This window comes from Hemiscyllium ocellatum, chromosome 1 (genome assembly GCF_020745735.1).
Source record: "Hemiscyllium ocellatum isolate sHemOce1 chromosome 1, sHemOce1.pat.X.cur, whole genome shotgun sequence".
NCBI classification, from domain to species: domain Eukaryota; kingdom Metazoa; phylum Chordata; class Chondrichthyes; order Orectolobiformes; family Hemiscylliidae; genus Hemiscyllium; species Hemiscyllium ocellatum.
In genome coordinates this window covers 9,673,500-9,693,743 of record NC_083401.1, presented here as the reverse complement: position 1 = coordinate 9,693,743, position 20,244 = coordinate 9,673,500, and the positions used below count along the sequence as shown (strand labels likewise).

The window sequence follows — 20,244 nt, the reverse complement described above, 5'->3', positions numbered from 1 at the left end:
TCTGCGAACCCCTCTCTCTCTCTCTGTGAACACTTCTCTCTCTCTCTCTCTCTCTCTCTGTGAACACTTCTCTCTCTCTCTCTCTCTCTCTCTGTGAACACCTCTCTCTCTCTCTCTCTCTCGCTCTCTCTGTGAACACTTCTCTCTCTCTCTCTCTCACTGTGAACACCTCTCTCTCTCTCTGTGTGAACCCCTCTCTCTCTCTCTCTCTGTGAACACCTCTCTCTCTCTCTCTGTGAACACTTCTCTCTCTCTCTCTGTGAACACTTCTCTCTCTCTCTCACTGTGAACACCTCTCTCTCTCTCTCTCTGTGAACCCCTCTCTCTCTCTCTCTGTGAACACTTCTCTCTCTCTCTCTCTGTGAACACCTCTCTCTCTCTCTCTGTGAACACCTCTCTCTCTCTCTGTGAACACCTCTCTCTCTCGCTCTCTCTCTGTGAACACTTCTCTCTCTCTCTCTGTGAACACTTCTCTCTCTCTCTCTCTCTCTCTCTCTGTGAACACCTCTCTCTCTCTCTCTCTGTGAACACTTCTCTCTCTCTCTGTCTGTGAACACCTCTCTCTCTCTCTCTGTGAACACTTCTCTCTCTCTCTCTGTGAACACCTCTCTCTCTCTCTCTCTCTGTGAACGCTTCTCTCTCTCTCTCTCTCTGTGAACACCTCTCTCTCTCTCTCTCTGTGAACACTTCTCTCTCTCACTGTGAACACTTCTCTCTCTCTCTGTGAACACCTCTCTCTCTCTCTGTGAACACTTCTCGCTCTCTCTCTGTGAACACTTCTCTCTCTCTCTCTCTCTGTGAACACTTCTGTCTCTCTCTCACTGTGAACACCTCTCTCTCTGTGAACACTTCTCGCTCTCTCTCTCTCTGTGAACACCTCTCTCTCTCTCTGTGAACACTTCTCTCTCTCTCTCTCTCTCTCTCTCTCTCTCTGTGAACACCTCTCTCTCTCTCTGTGAACACTTCTCTCTCTCTCTCTCTCTCTCTGTGAACACCTCTCTCTCTCTCTGTGAACACCTCTCTCTCTCTCTCTCTGTGAACACCTCTCTCTCTCTGTGAACACTTCTCTCTCTCTCTCTCTCTCTGTGAACACTTCTCTCTCTCTCTCACTGTGAACACCTCTCTCTCTCTCTGTGAACACCTCTCTCTCTCTCTCTGTGAACCCCTCTCTCTCTCTCTGTGAACACTTCTCTCTCTCTCTCTCTCTCTGTGAACACTTCTCTCTCTCTCTCTCTCTCTCTCTGTGAACACCTCTCTCTCGCTCTATCTCTCTGTGAACACCTCTCTCTCTCTCTCTCTCTCTGTGAACACTTCTCTCTCTCTCTGTGAACACCTCTCTCTCTCTCTCTCTGTGAACACTTCTCTCTCTCTCTCTGTGAACACTTCTCTCTCTCTCTCTCTCTGTGAACACCTCTCTCTCTCTCTCTGTGAACACTTCTCTCTCTCTCTCTCTCTCTGTGAACACCTCTCTCTCTCTCTCTCTCTGTGAACACTTCTCTCTCTCTCTCTCAGTGAACACCTCTCTCTCTTTCTGTGTGAACAATTCTCTCTCTCTCTCTGTGAACACCTCTCTCTCTCTCTCTGTGAACACTTCTCTCTCTCTCTCTCTGTGAACACCTCTCTCTCTCTATCTCTCTGTGAACACCTCTCTCTCTCTCTCTGTGAACACTTCTCTCTCTCTCTCTCTCTGTGAACACCTCTCTCTCTCTCTGTGAACACTTCTCTCTCTCTCTCTCTCTGTGAACACTTCTCTCTCTCTCTCTGTGAACACTTCTCTCTCTCTCTCTCTGTGAACACTTCTCTCTCTCTCTCTCTCTCTCTGTGAACACTTCTCTCTCTCTCTGTGAACACTTCTCTCTCTCTCTCTCTCTCTGTGAACACTTCTCTCTCTCTCTCTCTGTGAACACCTCTCTCTCTCTCTCTCTCTGTGAACACCTCTCTCTCTTTCTGTGAACACCTCTCTCTCTCTCTCTCTGTGAACACCTCTCACTCTCTCTGTCTCTCTCTCTCTCTGTGAACACTTCTCTCTCTCTCTCTCTCTCTGTGAACACCCCTCTCTCTCTCTGTGAACACCTCTCTCTCTCTCTCTGTGAACACCTCTCTCTCTCTCTCTGTGAACACCTCTTTCTCTCTCTCTCTCTGTGTGAACACCTCTCTCTCTCTCTCTCTCTGTGAACACTTCTGTCTCTCTCTCTGTGAACACCTCTCTCTCTCTCTCTGTGAACACTTCTCTCTCTCTCTCTCTCTCTCTGTGAACACCTCTCTCTCTCTCTCTGTGAACACTTCTCTCTCTCTCTCTGTGAACACTTCTCTCTCTCTCTCTCTCTCTGTCAACACCTCTCTCTCTCTCTCTCTGTGAACACTTCTCTCTCTCTCTCTCTCTGTCAACACCTCTCTCTCTCTCTCTCTGTGAACACTTCTCTCTCTCTCTCTCGCTCTCTCTCACTCTCGCTCTCTGAATCCTGCTTCTCTCCCTCTCTCTCTTATTATACAGAGGGTTTATAGCGTCATAGAGATTTACAGAGGAAACTCGTTTATCTGGATTCCAATTAACTGAACAAAATACTCCCCGTCCTTGTCCTTCAGATAATTGAGGTTCCTCTGTACAGCACAAAAACAGACCCTTCTGTCCAACCCGTCCATGCCGACCAGATATCCCAACCCAATCCAGTCCCACCTGCCAGTACCCGGCCCATATCCCTCCAAACCCTTCCTATTCATATACCCATCCAGATGCCTCTTAAATGTTGCAATTGTACCAGCCTCCACCACATCCTCTGGCAGCTCATTCCATACACATACCACCCTCTGTGTGAAAACGTTACCCCTTAGGTCTCTTTTATATCTTTCCCCTCTCACTCTAAACCTATGCCCTCTAGTTCTGGACTCCCCGACCCCAGGGAAAAGACTTTGTCTATTTATCCTATCCATGCCTCTCATAATTTTGTAAACCTCTATAAGGTCACCCCTCAGCCTCCGACACTCCAGGGAAAACAGCCCCAGCCTGTTCAGCCTCTCCCTGTAGCTCAGATCCTCCAACCCTGGCAACATCCTTGTAAATCTTTTCTGAACCCCTTCAAGTTTCACAACATCTTTCCGATAGGAAGGAGACCAGAATTGCACACAATGTTCCAACAGATTCCATGAGATATAACCTTGCTAATCAGTCTCCCATGGGGAACCTTGTCGAACACCTTACTGAAGTCCATATAGATCACATCTACTGCTCTGCCCTCATCAATCTTCTTTGTTACTCCTTCAAAAAACTCAATCAAGTTTGTGAGACGTGATTTCCCATGCACAAAGCCATGTTGACTATCCCTAATCAGTCCTTGCCTTTCCAAATACATGTACATCCTGTCCCTCAGGATTCCCTCCAACAACTTGCCCACCACCGAGGTCAGGCTCACTGGTCTATAGTTCCCTGGCTTGTCCTTACTGCCCTTCTTAAACAGTGGCACCACGTTTGCCAACCTCCAGTCTTCCAGCACCTCACCTGTGACTATCGATGATACAAATACCTCAGCAAGAGGCCCAGCAATCACTTCTCTAGCTTCCCACAGAGTTCTCCGGTACACCTGATCAGGTCCTGGGGATTTATCCACCTTTAACCGTTTCAAGACATCCAGCACTTCCTCCTCTGTAATCTGGACATTTTGCAAGATGTCACCATCTATTTCCCTACAGTCTATATCTTCCATATCCTTTTCCACAGTAAATACTGATGCAAAATATTCATTTAGTATCTCCCCCATTTTCTGTGGCTCCACACAAAGGCCGCCTTGCTGATCTTTGAGGGGTCCTATTCTCTCCCTAGTTACCCTTTTGTCCTTAATATATTTGTAAAAACCCTTTGGATTGTCCTTAACTCTATTTGCCAAAGCTATCTCATGTCCCCTTTTTGCCCTCCTGATTTCCCTCTTAAATATACTCCTACTTCCTTTATACTCTTCTGAGGATTCACTCGATCTATCCTGTCTGTACCTGACATATGCTTCCTTCTTTTTCTTAACCAAACCTGCAATTTCTCTCGTCATCCAGAGGGATATGGGCCCTATGCTGGCAAATGGGATTAGTTTAATATCGGATAACTGGTCAGCATGGATGGGTTGAACAGAAGAAACAGATTTCTGTGCTGTATGGGGCTATGAGTCTCTCTCTCTCTCTCTGTCTCTGTGTTTAGCAGATTGCTAAATGCTGTGTTGTGTCCAGCAGCCCTGACCAGCCTCTCTCTCTCTCTCTCTGTCTCTCTGTCTGGGTGGTGTCTCCAGGGGACCGGTATATTGTGGCAGACTGTGGTGGTGGCACAGTGGATCTGACCGTTCACCAGATCGAGCAGCCGCAGGGGACGCTGAAGGAACTCTACAAAGCCTCAGGTACAGCCACAGAGAGAGCGCGGCCGTGCCCCCAGACCCCCTCCCACATCCCCCCCCCCGGGGATTCTTCCGTCTCCCTTCGTGGCCCATCACTAACCTCCCTCCCTCCTGAAATCACCCGACTGAGAGAGCAAACTTGCATTCCTGTAGCACCTTTTTGGGATGTCTACTCACAGCCTGACAAGAGTGCATTTTTAATAAAAATTTAGTGATCGTAGTAATGGTGGGGACAGGGTGCAGATTCGGTGGTTGGGGGTGGGTGGGGGGAAGGGAGAGAGAATGAACAAGCTGCTGTGGTGAACAGCAAGATCCCACAGACAGCAATGCAGAAAACCAGCAGGTTCAGGGATTCTGTCTGAGGATTGGACATTGACCAGGATTCCCAGGGTAACACCTTTCTCTCCTCTTCCAATGGGGTGTCTTTTCTGCCCGGTTCTGAGGGGGTGATAGAACGAGAGGGTTTAACAACTGCTTTCCTGGCAGTGTGGCACTCCCTCAGTGCTGCACTGGGCACCCAGCGCCTCCTGGTGGCCTGGGCAGTGCCATGTTGCTGGTTCCAGCCTCAGTTTCTACTGGAGAGAGGAAGGCCCAGGGGCCTATCATTCCTTCATTAATGCTCGACGTGTGGCCAGTCATTACCTTCCCCCCCACACTGAGCATGCTCAGTTCACTTGCAGCCACTGAGTGAAGGGTTAGGAGTCACATATATCAAACAGGGAAAGGACTGAATGGACCCAGTGAGTCTTTACATCATGTTTTCACAATCACCAGCCCCATCCACCCCCGGGAAAGGGCCAGACTGGAGACAGCTCGAAAGGGCCTGCAGGGACACAATGGGCCAAATGGCCTCCTGCTGGACAGCAGCTGTGAATGGTCATCGGGGGGATCTGAACTCCTGACCATGGGGTCAGGCTGGGCCCCGTCCGAAAGGGATAATCACATCAGAGGGAGAGACGGTTAGAACTTCCTGTCTTCAAAAACACAGGCAAAAGAATAAACACCTCATAGTGTGTGTGTCTGTGTGTTGGCGTGTCTGTGTGTTGGCGTGTCTGTGTGTTGGCGTGTCTGTCTGTCTGTGTATCTTGGTGTGAATGTGTGTGGGAGTGCGTGTGTGTGGATGAGTGTGTCGGAGTGAGTGTTTTTGTTGGTATGAGTGAGTGTGTGGGTAAAAAGTGAGATCTGTAGATGCTGGAGATCAGAGCTGAAAATGTGTTGCTGGTTAAAGCACAGCAGGTTAGGCAGCATCCAAGGAACAGGAAACTCGACGTTTCGGGCATAAGCCTTTCCTGATGAAGGGCTTATGCCCGAAACGTTGAATTTCCTGTTCCTTGGATGCTGCCTAACCTGCTGTGCTTTAACCAGCAACACATTTTCATGAGTGAGTGTGTGTGTTGGTATGAGTAAGTGTGTGTGTGTTTGTGTGAATGAGTGTGTATGTGTTGGTATGAGTGAGTGTGTGTGTTTGTGTGAGTGTGTGTTGGTTAGTGTGTGTTTGTGTGAGTGTGAGTGCGTGTTGGTGTGAGTGTGTGTATGTTTGTGTGAGTCTGAGTGTGTGTTGGTGTGAGTGTGTGTGAGTGTGTATTAGTGAGTGTGAGTGTGTGTTTGTGTGAGTGTGTGTTTGTGTGAGTGTGTATTGGTGTGAGTGTGTGTTTATGTGAGTGTGTGTTTATGTGAGTGTGTGTTGGTGTGAGTGTGTGTTGGTGTGAGTGTGTATTGGTGTGAGTGTGAGTGTGTGTGAGTGTGAGTGTGTGTGAGTGTGAGTGTGTGTGAGTGTTGGTGTGTGTGAGTGTTGGTGTGTGTGAGTGTTGGTGTGTGTGAGTGTTGGTGTGAGTGTGTGTTGGTGTGAGTGTGTATTGGTGTGAGTGTGTATTGGTGTGAGTGTGAGTGTGTGTGTGTGTGAGTGTGAATGTGTGTTGGTGTGAGGCGGTATGAGTCTGCAGGATTTCCCTGGCAGACAGGAACACTGAGCAGGTGGTGAACACGGAGGGGAAGTGAGGACTGCAGATGGAGCTCTGGCACCACCCAGTGGCTGTTGGATTGGGTTACCCGGAGCTCCCACAGACACTGCCCTGTGTGTATGACAGACATCCCCCTTTCCTGATCAATTGCCATCCTGGGAAAACCCACTCCTCCAGCCCAACCCTTACGGGGGGAGAGCGGGTAGGGTTGGGAGTGGGGGCGTAAGGAATGTGTACGGTGCCCTGATGGTGATATCGAGGGGGGGGGGAGGTGAGGAGAGTGGTGCAGGTTTGAGGACACTGGACACAACCTCACTGTCCGTCTCAGGGAGTCAACATAACTCTTCATCTGAAAGACAATGGGTGTAGTGTAATACAGTCGTAATGCTGTACAGCTGCAGTGTTGTACAGGTGCAGTGTTGTACGGGTGTAGTATTGTACAGGTGTAGTGTTGTACGGGTGTAGTATTGTACAGGTGTAGTATTGTACAGGTGTAGTATTGTACAGGTGCAGTGTTGTACGGGTGCAGTGTTGTACGGGTGTAGTGTTGTACAGGCGTAGTGTTGTACAGGCGTAGTGTTGTACAGGCGTAGTGTTGTACAGGCGTAGTGTTGTACAGGCACAGTGTTGTACAGGCACAGTGTTGTACAGGCACAGTGTTGCATGGTGTACTATTGTACCGCTGTAGTGTTGTACGGGTGTCGTGTTGTACGGGTGTCGTGTTGTACGGGTGTCGTGTTGTACGGGTGTCGTGTTGTACAGGTGTAGTGTTGTACAGGTGTAGTGTTGCATGGGTGTACTATTGTACCGCTGTAGTGTTGTACGGGTGTAGTGTTGCACGGGTGTAGTGTTGCACGGATGTCATGTTGTATGCCTGTAGTGTTGTGCAGGTGCAGTGTTGCACTGGTGTAGTATTGCAAGGATGTAGTGTTGTACGGGTGTAGCGTTGCACGGGTGTAGCGGTGCACGTGTGTAGCGTTGTACGGGCGCAATGTTGTACGGGTCTGGTGTTGTACAGGCACAGTATTGTACGGCTATAGTGTTGTACGCACGTAGTGTTGTACGGGTGTAGCATTGTACAGGCGTATCTTTGTACGGGTGTAGCGTTGTATGGGTGTAGCATTGTACGGGTGTAGTGTTTTACAAGCATAGTGTTGTACGGGCGCAGTGTTGTACGGGCGCAGTGTTGTACGGGCGCAGTGTTGTACCTGTGTAGTGTTGTACCTGTGTAGTGTTGTACCTGTGTAGTGTTGTACGGCTGCAGTGTTGTACGGCTGCAGTGTTGTACGGCTGCAGTGTTGTACGGCTGCAGTGTTGTACGGCTGCAGTGTTGTACGGCTGCAGTGATGTACGGCTGTAGTGTTGTACAGTTATGGTGTTGTACGTGTGTAGCGTTTTACGGGTGTAGCGATGTACGAGCGTAGTGTGGTACGGGGGTAGTGTTGTACAGCTGTAGTGTTACACGGTTGTAGTTGTATGCGGGCATTGTGGTATGCGGGTGTAATGGTATGCGGGTGTAGTGGTATGTGAGTGTAGAGGTACGTGGGTGTAGTGTTATATGGGTGTAGTGTTATATGGGTGTAGTGTTATGCGGGTGTAGTGTTATGCGGGGGTAGTGTAATGCGGGGGTAGTGTTATGCCGGGGTAGTGTTATGCGGGGGTAGTGTTATGCGGGGGTAGTGTTATGCGGGTGTAGTGGTATGCGAGTGTAGAGGTACGTGGGTGTAGTGTTATATGGGTGTAGTGTTATACGGGTGTAGTGTTATACGGGTGTAGTGTTATACGGGTGTAGTGTTATACGGGTGTAGTGTTATACGGGTGTAGTGTTATACGGGGGTAGTGTTATACGGGGGTAGTGTTATGCGGGGGTAGTGTTATGCGGGGGTAGTGTTATGCGGGTGTAGTGTTATGCGGGTGTAGTGGTATGCGAGTGTAGAGGTACGTGGGTGTAGTGTTATACGGGTGTAGTGTTATACGGGTGTAGTGTTATGCGGGTGTAGTGTTATACGGGGGTAGTGTTATACGGGTGTAGTGTTATACGGGTGTAGTGTTATGCGGGTGTAGTGTTATGCGGGTGTAGTGTTATGCGGGTGTAGTGTTATGCGGGTGTAGTGTTATACGGGTGTAGTGTTATACGGGTGTAGTGTTATGCGGGGGTAGTGTTATGCGGGGGTAGTGTTATGCGGGGGTCGTGTTATGCGGGTGTAGTGTTATGCGGGTGTAGTGGTATGCGAGTGTAGAGGTACGTGGGTGTAGTGTTATACGGGTGTACTGTTATACGGGTGTAGTGTTATACGGGGGTAGTGTTATACGGGGGTAGTGTTATACGGGTGTAGTGTTATACGGGTGTAGTGTTATGTGGGTGTAGTGTTATGCGGGTGTAGTGTTATGCGGGTGTAGTGTTATGCGGGTGTAGTGTGATACGGGTGTAGTGTTATACGGGTGTAGTGTTATACGGGGGTAGTGGTATGTGGGTGTAGTGTTATACGGGGGTAGTGGTATGTGGGTGTAGTGTTATACGGGTGTAGTGTTATACGGGTGTAGTGTTATACGGGTGTAGTGTTATACGGGGGTAGTGTTATGTGGGTGTAGTGTTATGTGGGTGTAGTGTTATACGGGTGTAGTGTTATGCGGGGGTAGTGTTATGCGGGGGTAGTGTTATGCGGGGGTAGTGTTATGTGGGTGTAGAGGTACGTGGGTGTAGTATTATATGGGTGTAGTGTTATGCGGGTGTAGTGTTATGTGGGTGTAGTGTTATGTGGGTGTAGTGTTATGTGGGTGTAGTGTTATGCGGGTGTAGTGTTATACGGGTGTAGTGTTATACGGGTGTAGTGTTATACGGGTGTAGTGTTATACGGGGGTAGTGGTATGTGGGTGTAGTGTTATACGGGTGTAGTGTTATGCGGGGGTAGTGTTATGCGGGGGTAGTGTTATGCGGGGGTAGTGTTATGTGGGTGTAGTGTTATGTGGGTGTAGTGTTATGTGGGTGTAGTGTTATACGGGTGTAGTGTTATGTGGGTGTAGTGTTATGCGGGTGTAGTGTTATACGGGGGTAGTGGTATGTGGGTGTAGTGTTATACGGGTGTAGTGTTATACGGGTGTAGTGTTATGCGGGGGTAGTGTTATGCGGGGGTAGTGTTATGCGGGGGTAGTGTTATACGGGGGTAGTGGTATGTGGGTGTAGTGTTATACGGGGGGTAGTGGTATGTGGGTGTAGTGTTATGCGGGTGTAGTGTTATGCGGGTGTAGTGTTATGCGGGTGTAGTGGTATGCGAGTGTAGAGGTACGTGGGTGTAGTGTTATATGGGTGTAGTGTTATATGGGTGTAGTGTTATACGGGTGTAGTGTTATGCGGGTGTAGTGTAATGCGGGTATAGTGTAATGCGGGTGTAGTGTAATGCGGGTGTAGTGTAATGCGGGGGTAGTGTTATACGGGGGTAGTGTTATGCGGGTGTAGTGTTATGCGGGCGTAATGGTATGCGGGTGTAGTGGTATGTGAGTGTAGAGGTACGTGGGTGTAGTGTTATATGGGTGTAGTGTTAAAAGGGTGTAGTGTTATGCGGGTGTAGTGTTATGCGGGTGTAGTGTTATGCGGGTGTAGTGTAATGCGGGTATAATGTAATGTGGGTATAATGTAATGCGGGTGTAGTGTAATGCGGGTGTAGTGTAATGCGGGGGTAGTGTTATGCGGGGGTAGTGTTATGCGGGGGTAGTGTTATGCGGGGGTAGTGTTATGCGGGTGTAGTGGTATGCGAGTGTAGAGGTACGTGGGTGTAGTGTTATATGGGTGTAGTGTTATATGGGTGTAGTGTTATATGGGTGTAGTGTCATACGGGTGTAGTGTTATACGGGGGTAGTGTTATGCGGGGGTAGTGTTATGCGGGGGTAGTGTTATGCGGGGGTAGTGTTATGCAGGTGTAGTGGTATGCGAGTGTAGAGGTACGTGGGTGTAGTGTTATACGGGTGTAGTGTTATGCGGGTGTAGTGTTATGCGGGTGTAGTGTTATGCCGGGGTAGTGTTATGCGGGGGTAGTGTTATACGGGTGTAGTGTTATGCGGGTGCAGTGTTATACGGGTGTAGTGTTATACGGGTGTAGTGTTATACGGGGGTAGTGTTATACGGGGGTAGTGTTATGCGGGGGTAGTGTTATGCGGGGGTAGTGTTATGCAGGGGTAGTGTTATGCAGGGGTAGTGGTATGTGGGTGTAGTGTTATGCGGGTGTAGTGTTATGCGGGTGTAGTGTTATACGGGTGTAGTGTTATGTGGGTGTAGTGTTATGCGGGTGTAGTGTTATACGGGGGTAGTGGTATGTGGGTGTAGTGTTATGCGGGTGTAGTGTTATGCGGGTGTAATGTTATGCGGGGGTAGTGTTATGTGGGGGTAGTGTTATGCGGGTGTAGTGTTATACGGGGGTAGTGGTATGTGGGTGTAGTGTTATACGGGTGTAGTGTTATGCGGGGGTAGTGTTATGCGGGTGTAGTGTTATGCGGGTGTAGTGTTATGCGGGGGTAGTGGTATGTGGGTGTAGTGTTATACGGGTGTAGTGTTATACGGGTGTAGTGTTATGCGGGGGTAGTGTTATGCGGGGGTAGTGTTATACGGGTGTAGTGTTATGCGGGTGTAGTGTTATACGGGGGTAGTGTTATGCGGGGGTAGTGTTATGCGGGTGTAGTGTTATGCGGGGGTAGTGGTATGTGGGTGTAGTGTTATACGGGTGTAGTGTTATACGGGTGTAGTGTTATGCGGGGGTAGTGTTATGCGGGGGTAGTGTTATGCGGGTGTAGTGTTATGCGGGTGTAGTGTTATACGGGGGTAGTGTTATGTGGGTGTAGTGTTATGCGGGTGTAGTGTTATGCGGGTGTAGTGTTATGCGGGTGTAGTGTTATACGGGGGTAGTGGTATGCGGGTGTAGTGTTCTGCGGGTGTAGTGGTATGTGGGTGTCGTGTTATACGGGTGTAGTGTTATACGGGTGTAGTGTTATGCGGGTGTAGTGTTATGCGGGTGTAGTGTTATGCGGGTGTAGTGTTATACGGGGGTAGTGTTATGCGGGGGTAGTGTTATGCGGGGGTAGTGTTATACGGGGGTAGTGTTATACGGGTGTAGTGTTATACGGGTGTAGTGTTATGCGGGGGTAGTGTTATGCGGGGGTAGTGTTATACGGGTGTAGTGGTATGCGGGTGTAGTGTTATGCGGGTATAGTGTTATGCGGGGGTAGTGTTATGCGGGTGTAGTGTTATGCGGGTATAGTGTTATGCGGGTGTAGTGTTATGCGGGTGTAGTGTAATGCGGGTGTAGTGTTATACGGGGGTAGTGTTATGCGGGTGTATTGTTATGCGGGTGTAGTGTTATGCGGGTGTAGTGTTATGCGGGTGTAGTGTTATACGGGGGTAGTGGTATGCGGGTGTAGTGTTATGCGGGTGTAGTGTTATACGGGGGTAGTGGTATGCGGGTGTAGTGTTATGCGGGTGTAGTGTTATACGGGTGTAGTGTTATGTGGGTGTAGTGTTATGCGGGTGTAGTGTTATACGGGGGTAGTGGTATGTGGGTGTAGTGTTCTGCGGGTGTAGTGGTTTGTGGGTGCAGTGTTATACGGGTGTAGTGTTATACGGGTGTAGTGTTATGCGGGTGTAGTGTTATGCGGGTGTAGTGTTATGCGGGGGTAGTGTTATGCGGGGGTAGTGTTATGCGGGTGTAGTGTTATGCGGGTGTAGTGTTATACGGGTGTAGTGTTGTACGGGGGTAGTGTTATACGGGTGTAGTGTTATACGGGTGTAGTGTTATGCGTGTGTAGTGTTATACGGGGGTAGTGTTATACGGGGGTAGTGGTATGTGGGTGTAGTGTTATACGGGTGTAGTGTTATACGGGTGTAGTGTTATGCGGGGGTAGTGTTATGCCGGGGTAGTGTTATGCGGGGGTAGTGTTATGCGGGTGTAGTGTTATGCGGGTGTAGTGTTATACGGGGGTAGTGGTATGTGGGTGTAGTGTTATGCGGGGGTAGTGTTATGCGGGTGTAGTGTTATGCGGGTGTAGTGGTATGTGAGTGTAGAGGTACGTGGGTGTAGTGTTATATGGGTGTAGTGTTATATGGGTGTAGTGTTATGCGGGTGTAGTGTTATGCGGGTGTAGTGTAATGCGGGTATAGTGTAATGCGGGTGTAGTGTAATGCGGGTGTAGTGTAATGCGGGGGTAGTGTTATACGGGGGTAGTGTTATGCGGGGGTAGTGTTATGCGGGCATTGTGGTATGCGGGTGTAATGGTATGCGGGTGTAGTGGTATGTGAGTGTAGAGGTACGTGGGTGTAGTGTTATATGGGTGTAGTGTTATGCGGGTGTAGTGTAATGCGGGTGTAGTGTAATGCGGGTGTAGTGTAATGCGGGGGTAGTGTTATACGGGGGTAGTGGTATGTGGGTGTAGTGTTATGCGGGTGTAGTGTTATGCGGGTGTAGTGTTATGCGGGTGTAGTGGTATGTGAGTGTAGAGGTACGTGGGTGTAGTGTTATATGGGTGTAGTGTTATGCGGGTGTAGTGTAATGCGGGTGTAGTGTAATGCGGGTGTAGTGTAATGCGGGGGTAGTGTTATACGGGGGTAGTGTTATGCGGGTGTAGTGTTATGCGGGCGTAATGGTATGCGGGTGTAGTGGTATGTGAGTGTAGAGGTACGTGGGTGTAGTGTTATATGGGTGTAGTGTTATATGGGTGTAGTGTTATGCGGGTGTAGTGTAATGCGGGTGTAGTGTAATGCGGGTGTAGTGTAATGCGGGTATAATGTAATGCGGGTATAATGTAATGCGGGTGTAGTGTAATGCGGGTGTAGTGTAATGCGGGGGTAGTGTTATGCGGGGGTAGTGTTATGCGGGGGTAGTGTTATGCGGGTGTAGTGGTATGCGAGTGTAGAGGTACGTGGGTGTAGTGTTACATGGGTGTAGTGTTATATGGGTGTAGTGTTATATGGGTGTAGTGTTATATGGGTGTAGTGTCATACGGGTGTAGTGTTATACGGGGGTAGTGTTATACGGGGGTAGTGTTATGTGGGGGTAGTGTTATGTGGGGGTAGTGTTATGCGGGGGTAGTGTTATACGGGTGTAGTGTTATGCGGGTGTAGTGTTATACGGGGGTAGTGTTATGCGGGTGTAGTGTTATGCGGGTGTAGTGTTATACGGGTGTAGTGTTATGCGGGTGTAGTGTTATACGGGGATAGTGGTATGTGGGTGTAGTGTTATACGGGTGTAGTGTTATACGGGGGTAGTGTTATACGGGGGTAGTGTTATGCGGGGGTAGTGTTATGCGGGGGTAGTGTTATGCAGGGGTAGTGGTATGCGGGTGTAGTGTTATGCGGGTGTAGTGTTATGCGGGTGTAGTGTTATACGGGTGTAGTGTTATGTGGGTGTAGTGTTATGCGGGTGTAGTGTTATACGGAGGTAGTGGTATGTGGGTGTAGTGTTATGCGGGTGTAGTGTTATGCGGGTGTAGTGTTATGCGGGTGTAATGTTATGCGGGTGTAGTGTTATATGGGTGTAGTGTTATGCGGGTGTAGTGTTACGCGTGTGTAGTGTTACGCGGGTGTAGTGCTATATGTGTGTAGTGTTATATGTGTGTAGTGTTATGCGGGTGTAGTGTTATGCGGGTGTAGTGTTATACGGGTGTAGTGTTATGTGGGTGTAGTGTTATGCGGGTGTAGTGTTATACGGGGGTAGTGTTATGCGGGTGTAGTGTTATGCGGGTGTAGTGTTATACGGGGGTAGTGTTATGCGGGTGTAGTGTTATGCGGGTGTAGTGTTATGCGGGTGTAGTGTTATACGGGGGTAGTGTTATGCGGGTGTAGTGTTATGCGGGGGTAGTGGTATGTGGGTGTATTGGTATGCCCGTATAACACAACACCCGTATAACACTACAACTGTATAACACTATACCCGTATAATACTACACCCACATACCACTACACCCGTGTAACACTGAACCCACTTACTGTTACACCCGTATAACGCTACACCCGTATAATGCTACACCCGTATAACACTACACCCGTATGCCACTACGCCCGTATAACACTACACCCGTATAACAGTACACCCGTATAACAGTACACCCGTATACCGCTACATCCGTATAACACTACACCCGTATACCACTACAGCCATATAACACTACACCCATATAACACTACGCCTGTATAACACTACACCCGTATAACACTACACCCGTATACCACTACACCCGTATACCACTACAGCCATATAACACTACACCCATATAACACTACACCTATATAACACTACCCCCATATAACACTACACTCGTATACCACTACAGCCATATAACACTACACCCGTATAACACTACACCCGTATAACACTACACCTGTATAACACTACACCCGTATACCACTACACCTGTATAACACTACACCCATATAACACTACACCCGTATAACACTACACCCGTATACCACTACACCTGTATAACACTACACCCATATAACACTACACCCGTATAACACTACACCCGTATAACACTACACCCATATAACACTACACCCGTATAACACTACACCCGTATAACACTACACCCATATAACACTACACCTGTATATCACTACACCCGTATAACACTACACCCATATAACACTACACCTGCATAACACTACACCCGTATAACACTACACCCGTATAACACTACACCCATATAACACTACACCTGTATATCACTACACCCGTATAACACTACACCCATATAACACTACACCTGCATAACACTACACCCGTATAACACTACACCCGTATAACACTACACCCGTATAACACTACACCTGTATAACACTACACCCGTATACCACTACACCTGTATAACACTACACCCGTATACCACTACACGTGTATAACACTACACCCATATAACACTACACCTGTATAACACTACACCTGTATAACACTACACCCATATAACACTACACCCGTATAATACTACACCTGTATAACACTACACCCGTATACCACTACACCTGTATAACACTACACCCGTATACCACTACACGTGTATAACACTACACCCATATAACACTACACCTGTATAACACGACACCTGTATAACTCTACACCCGTATAACACTACACCCGTATAACACTACACCTGTATAACACTACACCCATATAACACTACACCCGTATAACACTACACCCGTATACCACTACACCTGTATAACACTACACCCGTATGACACTACACCCGTATAACACTACACCCGTATAACACTACACCCGTATGCCACTACGCCCGTATAACACTCCACCCGTATAACAGTACACCCGTATACCGCTACACCCGTATACCAATACACCCGTATACCAATACACCCGTATAACACTACACCCATATACCTCTACGCCCGTATAACACTACACCCGTATACCAATACACCCGTATAACACTACACCCGTATACCACTACAGCCATATACCACTACAGCCATATACCACTACGCCTGTATAACACTACACCCGTATACCAATACACCCGTATAACACTACACCCGTATACCACTACAGCCATATAACACTACACCCGTATAACACTACACCCGTATAACACTACACCCGTATAACACTACAGCCATATAACACTACACCCATATACCACTACACCCGTATACCACTACACCCGTATACCAATACACCCGTATAACACTACACCCGTATACCACTACAGCCATATAACACTACACCTGTATAACACTACACCTGTATAATACTACACCTGTATAACACTACACCCGTATAACACTACACCCGTATAACACTACACTCATATAACACTACACCCGTATACCACTACACCCGTATACCACTACACTAGTATAACACTACACCCGTATAACACTACACCCATATAACACTACACCCGTATGACACTACACCCGTATGACACTACACCCGTATAACACTACACCCATATAACACTACACCTATATAACACTACACCCGTATAACACTACACTCGTATACCACTACAGCCATATAACACTACACCCGTATAACACTACACCCGCATAACACTACACCCGTATAACACTACACCCATATAACACTACACCTGTATAACACTACACCCGTATACCACTACACGTGTATAACACTACACCCATATAACACTACACCCGTATAACACTACACCCGTATACCACTACACCAGTATAACACTACACCCGTATAACACTACACCCATATAACACTACACCCGTATGACACTACACCCGTATAACACTACACCCATATAACACTACACCCATATAACACTACACCTGTATAACACTACACCTGTATAACTCTACACCCGTATAACACTACACCCGTATAACACTACACCTGTATAACACTACACCCATATAACACTACACCCGTATAACACTACACCCGTATACCACTACACCTGTATAATACTACACCCGTATGACACTACACCCGTATAACACTACACCCGTATAACACTACACCCGTATGCCACTACGCCCGTATAACACTCCACCCGTATAACAGTACACCCGTATACCGCTACACCCGTATACCAATACACCCGTATACCAATACACCCGTATAACACTACACCCATATACCTCTACGCCCGTATAACACTACACCCGTATACCAATACACCCGTATAACACTACACCCGTATACCACTACAGCCATATACCACTACAGCCATATACCACTACGCCTGTATAACACTACACCCGTATACCAATACACCCGTATAACACTACACCCGTATACCACTACAGCCATATAACACTACACCCATATAACACTACACCCGTATAACACTACACCCGTATAACACTACAGCCATATAACACTACACCCATATACCACTACACCCGTATACCACTACACCCGTATACCAATACACCCGTATAACACTACACCCGTATACCACTACAGCCATATAACACTACACCTGTATAACACTACACCTGTATAATACTACACCTGTATAACACTACACCCGTATAACACTACACCCGTATAACACTACACTCATATAACACTACACTCATATAACACTACACCCGTATACCACTACACCCGTATACCACTACACTAGTATAACACTACACCCGTATAACACTACACCCATATAACACTACACCCGTATGACACTACACCCGTATGACACTACACCCGTATAACACTACACCCATATAACACTACACCTATATAACACTACACCCGTATAACACTACACTCGTATACCACTACAGCCATATAACACTACACCCGTATAACACTACACCTGTATAACACTACACCCGTATAACACTACACCCATATAACACTACACCTGTATAACACTACACCCGTATACCACTACACGTGTATAACACTACACCCATATAACACTACACCCGTATAACACTACACCCGTATACCACTACACCAGTATAACACTACACCCGTATAACACTACACCCATATAACACTACACCCGTATGACACTACACCCGTATAACACTACACCTATATAACACTACACCCGTATAACACTACACTCGTATACCACTACAGCCATATAACACTACACCCGTATAACACTACACCTGTATAACACTACACCCGTATAACACTACACCCATATAACACTACACCCGTATAACACTACACCTGTATAACACTACACCCGTATACCACTACACCTGTATAACACTACACCCGTATACCACTACACGTGTATAACACTACACCCATATAACACTACACCTGTATAACACTACACCTGTATAACACTACACCCATATAACACTACACCCGTATAACACTACACCCGTATACCACTACACGTGTATAACACTACACCCATATAACACTACACCTGTATAACACTACACCTGTATAACACTACACCCATATAACACTACACCTGTATAACACTACACCCATATAACACTACACCCGTATACCACTACACCTGTATAACACTACACCCGTATACCACTACACGTGTATAACACTACACCCATATAACACTACACCTGTATAACACTACACCTGTATAACACTACACCCATATAACACTACACCCGTATAACACTACACCTGTATAACACTACACCCGTATACCACTACACCTGTATAACACTACACCCGTATACCACTACACGTGTATAACACTACACCCATATAACACTACACCTGTATAACACTACACCTGTATAACACTACACCCGTATAACACTACACCCGTATAACACTACACCTGTATAACACTACACCCATATAACACTACACCCGTATAACACTACACCCGTATACCACTACACCCGTATAACACTACACCCGTATGACACTACACCCGTATAACACTACACCCGTATGACACTACACCCGTATAACACTACACCCGTATAACACTACACTCGTATACCACTACACCTGTATAACACTACACCTGTATAACACTACACCCGTATACCACTACACCCGTATGACACTACACCCGTATGACACTACACCCGTATGACACTACACCCGTATAACACTACACCCGTACGACACTACGCCCGTACGACACTACGCCCGTACGACACTATGCCCGTATAACACTACACCCGTATAACACTACAGCCATATAACACTACACCTGTATAACACTACACCCGTATAACACTACACTCATATACCACTACAGCCATATAACACTACACCCGTATACCACTACACCCGTATAACACTACACCCGTATGACACTACACCTGTAGCAACCTGGTTGACCCTTAACTGCCCTCTGGGCAATTAGGGATGTGCAATAATTGCTGGGCCTAGCCTGAGACTCCCTCATCCCGTGAATGAATGAGAATGGGACAGCCATGCTGTCTGTCTGTGTGTCTGGCCTTGCTGGTGAGGGCAATGACAGATTGCCAACTCTTATCCAGCCACACCATCGCCTATCAAAGGTGGCGTGGGTACAAAGTAACTTAGTCTTATATCTGCAGAGTGGCCAGGTTGTTATGGGAACGGCGAGCATTCAGATGGGGCTGAAATCCAATCAGAGGGATGCCATTAATGTGGGAGGTGTTGCTGCAGCTGGGTTTGGTAAGACAGGATGAGAAATCTCACTAGGCCTCACAGAGAGAAATCCTCCAAAATTGTGACACAACGCTATCTTTCTAACTCCCTTTTCCCCAAACAAACCGGTCAGGGGTATCCCAGTGCCTCCCATTTTGTGTCATTCATCGCTTAGGCCAAAGTGTCAGTGAGTAAAAAGTGAGGTCTGCAGATGCTGGAGATCAGAGCTGAACATGTGTTGCTGGTTAAAGCACAGCAGGTTAGGCAGCATCTCAGGAATAGGGAATTCGACGTTTCGAGCATAAGCCCTTCATCAGGAATGAGAGAGAGTAGCCAAGCAGGCTAAGATAAAAGGTAGGGAGGAGGGACTAGGGGGAGGGGCGATGGAGGTGGGATAGGTGGAAGGAGGTCAAGGTGAGGGTGATAGGCCGGAGTGGGGTGGGGACGGAGAGGTCAGGAAGAGGATTGCAGGTTAGGAGGGCGGTGCTGAGTTGAGGGAACCGACTGAGACAAGGTTGGGGGGAGGGGAAATGAGGAAGCTGGAGAAATCTGAATTCATACCTTGTGGTTGGAGGGTTCCCAGGCGGAAGATGAGGCGCTCCTCCTCCAGTCGTCGTGTTGTTATGTTCTGCTGGTGGAGGAGTCCAAGGACCTGCATGTCCTCGGTGGAGTGGGAGGGAGAGTTAAAGTGTTGAGCCACGGGGTGGTTGGGTTGGTTGGTCCGGGCGGCCCGGAGGTGTTCTCTGAAGCGTTCCGCAAGTAAGCGGCCTGTCTCACCAATATAGAGGAGGCCACATCGGGTGCAGCGGATGCAATAGATGATGTGTGTGGAGGTGCAGGTGAACTTGTGGC

At 47.8% G+C, this 20,244-nt stretch overlaps 1 protein-coding gene across 2 annotated transcripts in view; it reads left to right on the top strand.

The window, feature by feature from the left end:
* The window catches only part of hspa12b (heat shock protein 12B), an 82,526-nt gene that overhangs the window by 44,867 nt on the left and 17,415 nt on the right, over window positions 1-20,244 (top strand). For both annotated transcript variants that reach the window (XM_060828026.1, XM_060828016.1), the window contains exon 10: window positions 4,272-4,376. In XM_060828026.1, the coding sequence (XP_060684009.1) occupies window positions 4,272-4,376 (105 nt within the window). The remainder of the gene's footprint in view (window positions 1-4,271; window positions 4,377-20,244) is intronic.